This window comes from Thamnophis elegans, chromosome Z (assembly GCF_009769535.1).
Source record: "Thamnophis elegans isolate rThaEle1 chromosome Z, rThaEle1.pri, whole genome shotgun sequence".
NCBI lineage: Eukaryota > Metazoa > Chordata > Lepidosauria > Squamata > Colubridae > Thamnophis > Thamnophis elegans.
The window spans coordinates 52,345,968-52,356,816 of NC_045558.1; the positions used below are offsets into that span (position 1 = coordinate 52,345,968).

The 10,849-nt window shown below is 35.4% G+C and overlaps 1 protein-coding gene across 6 annotated transcripts in view; it reads right to left on the minus strand.

The window, feature by feature from the left end:
* The window catches only part of TOPAZ1 (testis and ovary specific PAZ domain containing 1), a 63,375-nt gene extending 53,541 nt beyond the window's left edge, over positions 1 to 9,834 (minus strand). For 5 of the 6 annotated variants that reach the window (XR_004256849.1, XM_032235236.1, XM_032235235.1 and 2 more), the window contains exons 1-3: positions 7,478 to 9,834; positions 3,749 to 6,044; positions 1,272 to 1,339 (exon numbers count right to left, since the gene is read on the minus strand). Coding sequence is in view for 5 of the 6 variants with exons in the window: in XM_032235236.1 (XP_032091127.1) it covers positions 1,272 to 1,339; positions 3,749 to 6,044; positions 7,478 to 8,987 (3,874 nt within the window). In the remaining variant the exon portion in view is untranslated. The remainder of the gene's footprint in view (positions 1 to 1,271; positions 1,340 to 3,748; positions 6,045 to 7,477) is intronic. The other variant, XM_032235238.1, reaches the window with a different exon arrangement.
* Positions 9,835 to 10,849: the final 1,015 nt, after the last annotated feature.

Below are 10,849 nucleotides of genomic sequence, written 5' to 3' on the forward strand. Positions count from 1 at the left end.
TGAGTTGATTGCATACCTCTCCCCTTCAAGCCAGCATTCTTTTATAACAGAAGCTATCTGAGCAAGGTGGCTTGATTTTTTTCCAGAAGGAATGAAGGACATTGGGGAATGGATTTATTATACTTAATTGAAAAACAATTTTATCTGGATTTTTTTTTGAAAATTGACTTTGGAGGTTCAATTTATTATGTTTAACCACTTAACTCAGGAAGAATTACTGTTAACTCTTGAAATAATTTGGGATGATAAAATGCTGTGGTAAATTTTCTACAAGTTAATTAGAATAAGAGTTTATTAACAGATGGTTTGGAAACTTTAATCTTGCCTTTTATTATTATTGTTCTTGTTAACTATTTTGTCATTAATGTAGCATATAGAAGACAGGTTAATAATTTGCAAATAAATTTAGTTTTTTTAAAAAAATTGGGGACTTATTTTGCGAGGGGAGGGAAATTAAATTGTAGAATTGATCAGTATTCAACGGAGGCATAATATGTTTCTCCTTGAGTACAGGTTTCCCACAGGGCTGTGTCTTGAGTGGGCTACTATTCCCCTTGATGATCCAAGACTGCAGTGCCAAATCTGCTACAAATCATGTGAAGTATGCAGATGACACAGAAGTGGTGGGATGACAGTGAAGATGATTATAGGGAAAAGGTGAAGGCTCTGGTGAACTGTTGCAATTAAAGTAACCTGGTTCTAAATGTTGATAAAACAAAGGAGATCAATGTAGATTTTAGAAACAGTTGGCATAGTCATACTGCACGCAGTGTCAAGGATGCAACTTTAGAGGCGGTCAACAGTATTAAGTACCTGGGGGTGCAGACAATTAACAATCTGCTTTGGTCTATCCACACATCATCCTTAGTGAAGTGTGCAAACCAGCCTCTATATTTCCTGCGTTGGATGAGGAGAGCACATCTTCTTCCTTCTGTCCACTTTTTAAGGGCATAATTGAGAGTGTTTTAACAAACTGCATCACTGTTTGATTTGGTGGTTGCAATGCCTCAGATAGAAAGTCCATACAGAGTGGTAAGGACAGCTGAGAAGATTATAGGAAGCTCGCTCCCTGTAATTCAGGATACTGCTTATAAGAGCTAAGTGTTTAGAGCTCAAAGCATACCCCCCACACCATTCCTAGATCTGTGTATTATACATATTATATATTATAAGCATCAAGTTATTTTATTACACAATTACGCAAATTAACAACATTGTCAAAAATTAAGTAAACTATTTTTTCCTCCATTTCTGAATTTTAAACTCTTTACCTTGTATCACCAAACCATCAGCATTATCATCCAATTTCAGTGTTTCATAATCTTGAAAGCGGCTTTCTCTGTAAATGAAAGATTTTATCCAATTTAAGAGATATTGTATTATCAAGCCCTTATCATCCTACTAAAACAGCACAGCATAACACCCTTTTATGTAACTCATAACTTATCCTTCCCCTTCCACATCCATCTGGCGAGCAACACCCCCCCCCTCCAATTGGAGAAATAAAGGGAATCCTACTTTTCTTTCCAAAAAATGATGAATATAATCTTGCTTTCTCTCCCTGCGCTATTTGGAAAGGATAGGAACATAACACATAGGAAGAGCTGGAAGGAATTTTCCAAGGGGGCAGATGTAGCCCACAAGCTACAGTTTGGAGACTCCTGCACTACACCAAATTCATTATATGTAATAACTACACATACAGTAATTTCATCAACTTCAATCACTATAACAAATCATGCAACTTGGTTCAGGAGTTACATGGGATCACATGCAAATACTGAATAACCGAGAAATAAACTAGTCTTACGTTTCCAACTAATTTGTTCAGAAAATGCCACATAAACAAAGAATTATCATCTGGAAGATGAAGTAACATTAAGAACAAATAAATGAGAGCAGCCTTTTAAGAATCTGAAGGAAATAATTTGGAGATGAAAGTGGATCTTGTGAGCAAGAGAGTATTCTATCACAGGTCATACAAGTAACATCTTAGTCTGAACTGTTGATGTGATGCATGCATGCAATATTTTATTATTTTGAAGACAAAGTTAATGTTTTCTAAGTTGGTTCGTTATGCTTGTTTTTCATTAAATGTTTGCACACAATAATTCTGGAGAATTGTTCCAAAGACAAACATTAAGTGTTCCTCTCTAAAATTAGGCACTCTTATTGTATAACCTTATCTCACAAGGGTCAAACCTGAAATAACGAAACTATATTGATAATTTATTACCGTTTGTACCATCTAAAATGGATGTTATTGTACTACTTGACATACCAATTTAGGCATGAAGATTTATCTAGGTCAGGGATAATAAACTCAATTTCATTGCTGGGCACATCAGTGATGTGCTTGACCTCAGGGGGGCGTAGCTGGGGGGGCATTGCCAGTTCAACGCCACTCATGTCGGGAACATCTATGGTGGCCCAAGCATGCTGCCAGCAAAAACAGGCTCCCGAGCTCTGTTTTTGGCTGCGACAGCTTCCTGCAATCATCTGTCAATGAAAACAGACTTCGAGAGGGCCTCATATGGCTCTGCTAAGCTTCATTTTTGCTGGCAGAGGCATTACGGGTTGGCTCTTTGCTGTTCCCAGAGTGGCCTTTTGGGCCAGATCTAAGCACCTCGTGGGCCGGATCTGGCCCTTGGGCCTTGAATTTGACATCCCTGATCTAAGTTTAAATGAAAAAAAAAAAGGAAAATAATTTGTATTTAAATTTTAACATTTAAGAATATAATCTATCTTGTACTTCTTCCTATCTGTAATGTATAATAAAGCCGAATGGTATGAATGTTGTGTTTTTTAATTATGTATTGTCTTATATGTTAAAAAGTTTGTCTCCCCCTCCCTCTTGGATTGTGAGCCGCCCTGAGTCCCCCCAGGGAAAAAGGCGGCATATAAATAAACTTCTATCTATCTATCTATCTATCTATCTATCTATCTATCTATCTATCTATCTATCTATCTATCTATCTACCTACCTACCTACCTACCTACCTACCTACCTACCTACCTACCTACCTAAAGTGAATATGAATCCAAATAAGTCTGAACATAAACAGCTAGATTCTTTACTACAGGTACCATTGCATATTTAAAACAAAACAATCATATAAAATCCTAATATTAGAAGACATGTTGCTTTACAATTACCGTTGACATGCTTCAAATTTCTCTGTGAACAATTTTAATATAATGTAGGAGTAAGGTATACTCTTGACTGGTTCCACCACAAAACCGCGTTCGACTAAAACTGCGCTCGACGAAACCACGTAGCTGACGTCATCAACAGGGCGACAACAGCACGGAGACAGAAGCATGCTGTAAACGCTAAACCTAAAATTAACCCCTAAACCTAAACCTAACCCCCCTAAACCTAACCCTAAACTTAAACCTTAACCTAACCCTAAATCTAACCCTTAACCTAACCCTAACCCTTAACCTAAACCTAAAGCTAACCCTTACCTTGTTGAATCGGCTTGCTTTCAAAGCGCTATTTAAAGCGCCCTTCTTTCTCTGCGCTGGCTGTTGTCGCCCTGTTGATGACGTCAGCGACGCGGTTTAGTCGAGCGCGGTTTTGACAGGTCACGCTCTTGATTATCCTCCAAATTTTAATTCATCACTTCATAGGTCTAAGATTTTGTTTTCTTAAAGGTCTTTGAATTGTACTTTAAGAAAAGCCACATCATAAGTAAGTAAACAAACAATTACACACACACACACAAATTCAAGGCAACAAGCCTACCTAATGAATTTCAAATGCTTGCTTTTTGAAAATTGAGAAGACTCCGATTTCCATTCCAGATCTTTTTCTGAAAAGTGACTGCTATAAATGTTTTTAGTATTATTAATCTTTGCAGTGTCATCTTCTTGCTTAACATTATCTCCAAACAGGTCCGGATCATCTTGAATAACATCAATTACAAGAATATCATCTTCATAAGCCTTAAGAATATCTGGACAAATGTCATCGCTCTCCTGCGCCAACTTATTGTTGACATTAACTTTATCAATAATTTCTGAGGCCAAAGCAGAATTTAGCATTTGTTCCTCTATATTTCCAGTATTCAAAGAGAAAGGAGTATCATTCAAAGTTGGTGATTTTAGTTTATTCTTATGTGAAGTATTCTCAAAAGTATTACAAATTCTTCTCTTTTTAGAAACATTTTCAGAAATATCACTGTTGAATTGATGCATGTATTTTTCCAGTGCAGACGTATAATTCTCCTGTTCTGATTGGATTTGTGAGCTAAATTTTTTGTCAGATGAAGCCATTTTAATTCTAGCTTCTTTTGGAGAAAGAACATTCTCTAAAATATTTGAAGAATTGCCAGTATCCTTTTCGGATGATGTTTCAGTTTCTAATTTTCTAAAATTACCTTTACCTTCAAGTAAAGGAATTTTGAAATTTGACAAAGTTCCTGATGTCAAATTTTTCAACACAGTTTTTTGTTTGGTAACTGATGGATTATCTGTCCTATTTTTCCTAATGCTTGCAAATGAGTCATTCTGAATATTTATACTTTTTCCTTTTTCTTTTAATAAATTCAAAACCACTTTTGATTCTACAATTTCAGTACTTTGTTTAGATCTTTCCATATCATCATAAGAAAACCTATTCTCAGTAATTGGTGAAAATATCTTGCCCATATGCAATATGCAGTCTGAAAATGGACTTTCAACAGCACATTCCATTGTATTTAGAGATATTTTACAACTATCTACCAATGGTTTATGGACCTCCAATTTGCTCCATTTTGTTACTGAATCAGTATCTTCTAAATATCCTCTATGTGAATCCAATGCATGATTTTTACAAATCGACAAGGATGTCCTTGCGCATGATTCACGAGGCCATGTATTTTTACCACTAATTGGGATTGCCCTTTGACAGCTATACAGACACGGTTTCCTACCAGTTTTTTTTGTTTTTATGTTACATGTCCTTTTTCTTTTCATGTAGGGAGTAGCATTACTATTACAGACCATATTTTTTTCAATATCCACTGTCTCCGCTATGGATTTATTTTCATCCATTTTACTGAAGTCAATAAATGGCTCTATTTCTTTTGATTCATTCTTGTCTGTTTTGAGAACTACTGGTTTCTCAAAAATACTGTAACCGTATGCAATGAAGTGCTCTTGGTCTGCTGTTTCATTGCTAGACATGGTGGCAACTTGATTTTGAGAAGGCAGCTCTAGACTAAAATCAGGTATACAATCAAGTAAAGAAAAGATACTTGTTTCATTATAATCTAGTTTTTCTGAAATTACTGCAGAATCTATGGCAACAGTATTTTCTTCTATTGGTATGTCATGTTCAGCAGAAATATCTTCATTTATGAGAACTTTCATGACCGATGATTCTTCTAAGTCCTCTGGCATTTTTAGTTTTTTGCATGGCTTTTTAAAATCCATAGACAATTTATTTTCCTTGATTCGCTTTGCATTTTGACTTTTAGTATGCTGGGACATTTCTCTTGAAACCAAAATGTCTTTTTGTGTGATTAATTTTATATTATGTATTACATTAGGGATACTACTAAGTTCATTCTGTCCCATACCCTTAGAAGTTAGGGATTTTCCTTGATCAAACGCAGTATGCAGAGATCTACAATTAATTATATAGCTTTGAGCCTCAATACCTGTAGGTTGTAATGTCTTAATGTAATAACAATCAAATGATTTTACTACTAGACTCTTTTTGCAGGGAGGAACATTATACATAGAAAGCCATTCAAATCTTTCATTCCGATACTTCACCAATGCGCTTTTTTCAATTTTCTTTTCAAGTATTCGTATGTCAAAATTTTCTAGACATGCAGTATTTGTGATAGAAAAAGTAGTGTTACAATATTTCTTAGTCTGCTTCCAAAAGCAAAGTTTAACAGAATTGTTGTTCTTGGGCACATTTGCCTCAGTTATCAGTAGACATGCAGACTGTTCTAATGCTGTCTCTATGTTGCAGTTCTTTAATATATTCAGAATTGTATATGGCAGCCTTCCATATTGTCTACTTAAAATGTCAAGGGTATCTTCTCCTGATTAAAAAAACAAATAATCATTAATATATTTAATATATTCTCAAGTATAACATACTTCACTATAAAAAGATATTTAAAAATGCATATTCTATGAAACACTATTAGAAACAGAAACTTATCTTGCATCATCTACATTTATTCTAGGCCCTATTTTAATTAGTACAGATAGTCTTCAACGTATAATTGTAATTAAGTCTAGAATTACAATTGTAAATCAAGACATCACATGTCTAGATTTGAAGATACGAGCAATTTTTATAATGGCCACTAAGTGAATGCAGTCTTTTTTTTAAGTATCTATTTTCCCTATGAGTGTTTTTTGCTGGAAACTGATAAAAAAGTAACAAATTGTGGCTATATGACCAGACAATGCTGCAATTAACTGTAAAGATGATTTGGTTGCCAAGCATCCAAACTACAATCATGTGACCATAAGGAGAATAGCATGTGGCTGCTGTAACTCCAAAAATAGATTATAAATATCTCTAGGAATGTCTGTCATAATATTAAACAATTAAGCAACAGATAGTAAGTCAAGGATTATCTGTACAGTAATATGGTTATTATTACATGTGTATTTAATAAAATAATTTAAACAATAAAATAAATATTTATGCAAGGAAATTGTAATTGTAATGTAGCATTAATTTAGTAAAAAATACAGACGACCACAAAAAAAAAGTATACCTTTAAGAAAATTAAAAAAATATATTGAAGTTTCAGTTCTAACTACACTCCTTTTAATGGTAATATTTTCAGTCAAATCAAATTTATTATTTTAGGAACTGTTGCAGTTCCTAAGGTCATTTTATTACTATAGTTTTCAGACGGTTTTGTATTTTCCAGCCAAAATATAAAAGAAGCAACTTTATTCAAACTGTACAAGTGTTCCCAGTATAAGTGTGTCCAGATGTGATTATTCATTGTATATAAAGAATTAGTGTCCAGCTAGGCAGATGCCCTATGATCTTGAAAAAGCTAAACCAGGTCAGACCTAATTACAGTAGTAGTTTGGTGAAAGACCATCATGAAATACTAAAGCAGTTGGCTAAATTGAGAAATGTTTTTAAAAATCCATCCAAACAGAAATCATTCTCAAATTTTAAGAAACAGCATGGACATAGATATTAATTAACAGGAATCAGATCAACCTGAAGGAGACTCAGTTTCAAATGCCTGCTTTCAAACACGGAGCTTTGACTAACATCTCTTGGTGAAAGTTTAAAATTGTAAAATGTTTTAACTTCAATTGCAAATGTCACCAAACTTATTTTTTTACTAGTTATATTATTATTCCAATTTTAATTTTAAAGTCATTTTAAATTTTTTAAATTTAGATTTAAGCAGGCAGTAATAGACCTGAAAAACAGAAATTCAACTCTAAAGTCATAAAACCTATATTCAGATGAAAAGGGAATAAGCATCCTTACTAAATGTTTTGATTTCTTTTTTAAGATCAGTTGAAGAAACAATTTCATCCTTTCCATTTGTCTCTTCCTTACTAGTTCCCTCTGTTTTGGTAACCAACAGATTCTCTTTAGGTAAACAATCCATTTGTTCTTTAGTTACTTTCTTCTTTAAAATCCATTGGCTGTATTCCACAATCTCTGCAACACTTCTTTCTGATTTCCAACTTTGTTTTTCACCATCACTTGTATAGATTTTTGATTTTGAAAACATTTGTGTTACCATCCTATTTATTCCTTCTTTTACATTACTTTTGCATCTATTTTCTTCAAAGTCTACTATAGAATCCAATAAATCTTGCCTAAGTCCATTTGAAACTTTTATATTCTTTTGCAATTTTGAGACAGTCAGTTCTTTTTGTTTTACAAAATTCACCATTGCGTTTTTCATTAGACACTCTATTCCTTCTATACAGTTACTTGAAAAATGTGTCACAGCAGCTGAGCTCACACTAATTGGGTACTTTACATATATCTGCGATTTTGGGAAATTTTCTCTATATTTTAATACACTTATGTTCTGTATGATACAATCTAACTTACATATACTTCTCTTTATTCTCTGACTTTTGTGCTGCTTTTGATCTGGCCAAGCTGGTTTAATCCTCTCCCTAAAATTCCATGTTTTCTGCTGAAGACTCAATTGTGAGACTACGCAGCTACAGCTTTTCTGCAGGTTTTCTGGTGCTTTTTCAGTCCCTAAATCTATCATTACTGAATTACCATGCTTCTCAGTTATGTTTCTCTTTACTTTTTGAATTCTATTCTGCTTTGGCCAAATTGGTTTAATTCGCTTCCTAAAATTCCATCTTTTATGCTGAAGTTTTGATTCTGAGGCTAAGTGACTGTGGCTTTTCTGCAGGTTTCCTGATACATTTTCAGAGCCTAAATTAATTATTACTGAAGTCCCATCCTTTTCAGTTACAGTTCCCATCTCGTGTAATCTTCTCATTATCAAAGAATTTTTCTTTAAATTCTTTGCATTTTTTGTGGAACTTTGGGTTTTTTCTTCATGTTCTAGTAAAGAACTAGTATATATTTTTTCTATGACAATGTCTCCTTGAGATCCCACTTCCAATGAAGAACTCTTACGCCTTTTTTTCCTACTCTCTGATTGCAATGTATTTTGCAAAGCAACATCATGTTCCCTTTTCATCACACTTGATACTCTGTTCTGTGACTCTCTTCCTTTTATCAAAACCTTATCTTCCAATTTAATGTTTAAAATGTAGTCACAGCTGACTGGCATGATGTCTGTATTATGGCAACTTCTCTTCTCTCTTTCCTCAGAGACAAAATTCCTGTTCTGCTGATCCTTATCTTTTATGACTGTTTCAGAAGTAGGAATGTATTGCTTACTTAAGTTATGAGATTTCACTGGAAATGGCAAAGAGAACAATTGGTCACTGTCCCCACTCTCATTTTTTTTAGAGTTTTTTATCACAGATGTTGTCTGTCCAATTTGGGTTTCCATTCCAACTTCTAGTAACAAACAAAATTAAATGCACTACGGATTAATTTTCTAATGTTTGCAAATTAATTTTAGGCAACAGAATAGGCAAAATGTGCTGGTAAAAGCTTAGAAACAAATGAGCTTTTCAGGAAGCCAATTGTGAGCTTCTGAGAAACTCACATTCAACTATGGCTCACCAAAACTAGACATAAATTCTTCTTTGGTCAACATAATTACAATATAAGAATTGCTAGTGGTTTTGTTACCAAACAAGCTCAATCTTAATTGTTTTAGTTCGTTTTTGTAAAAGAAGAACTAAGCATTTAAAGACAGTGTTAAGAAAGCCATTCAAGTAAAGGCACTATACATTAACCCAAAGTTTCTTCTTCGGAGATGTTATAACTGAAAGGTTAATTAGGAGAAAACGAGATAAATATGTTGTCTTCAAAAACCAGAGCCTGCTTCTATCGTCTTAATTTTTGAGATACTGAAGGCTTTAAGCCAACGGGAGGATGTCTGTCCAGATGCTGAAAAGTAGCCGAGTTTGCGTAGACTCTTCTCCAGAAGAAAGCGGAGACGGCACTTGTCTACCGCCTACGCAGATTCCCCAGTTCGCAACTTTTGCACATCGCGTCGGCAATAAATCCGAAGGAACATTATTCGAATTACTGTAAAGCGAACAATGCAAAAAGCTGTATTGAGAAGACCCCCTAACCATAGGAATCATAGATAATTTCCTTCTACCCCCACCCCCCAAACTCAATTATCGCATTAAAAACCAAACCAGGTTGCCTTAATTAAACGCTCTCTTTCCGGGCCACCCAAAGCTGCCGCCGCCACCTCCACATCTGCGTTGGTGCGCTTGCTCTTGGAGAAAGGCGGACCTAAATTGTCGCGGCGAGACGCAGCTTTGGGCGTTGCACGCAGGCGCTTCAGGAGGGAAAGAGTAAGGGGACGAGAAAATTAGTGGGTTTTTTTCCCCTCATACGAGAATTTGGGCGCCCTTGGAAGAATTAGACTGCGTATCTGGGGAGGGTGGGGTGGGTCGGTTGTGTGTTATTACCTTTGTATGTCTACTATGACATTCAAAAGAGTGAATACAAAACGTTTCGCTTCCTTGTGTGACAGCAGCCATGAACAGAAGGACGCGAGATTTGCGCTTAAAATGGCGCGCGGGGATATCGGGCCGTTCACTTTCCTCGTGTCCGCGCTAGCCTGCTCTTGGCGTACAGCAGAACCTATAAAGAAAAAAGCAGGGGAAGCTCTGCCAACTTATTCCTCCTTTTCTTGCCCGTTTGTTATTAAAGAACTGGAACGTACCTGATCTCTTGGAAACTGGCTTTAGTAGGACGAGAAGAGATGTGTGTCTTTAGTAGAGTTGTTAACGGGGTTTCATTAGAAAACCTATTTCACGCTCACATAAACCCAATTCTACACAAAGAACCAATTTTAAAAACCCAACTTTGGTAATGCTGGTCTTTAATACTCGCGAATATAAGAGCAAGGCCTGAACTTAGCTTTATCAATATAGATAGTCAGTAGTCCATACTGGTCTGGACTACCGACAATTTCGACTCCTATCATCCTCCAAGGTAATGGCCCGCAGATCAACGGTAGGCTACAATACATGTCCCTTGTTAGATTTAAAGTGCTACAGCTCTCACTGATTGGGTTCCGGATGAAGATAAACCCATCAGATTGGACATTAATTATACATTCAGTGTACAATTTTATTGCCATAGGAGTTTTTTGAATGACTGTGCCCAGTGGATCTGACAGGGCTGTTCTGGGAATATATGCAGAACTGCACACACTATACCAACTAGGCTCATTGTTACGAGTTTGGGGAAGGCATATATTTTTTTAAAATAAAAAATGTTACA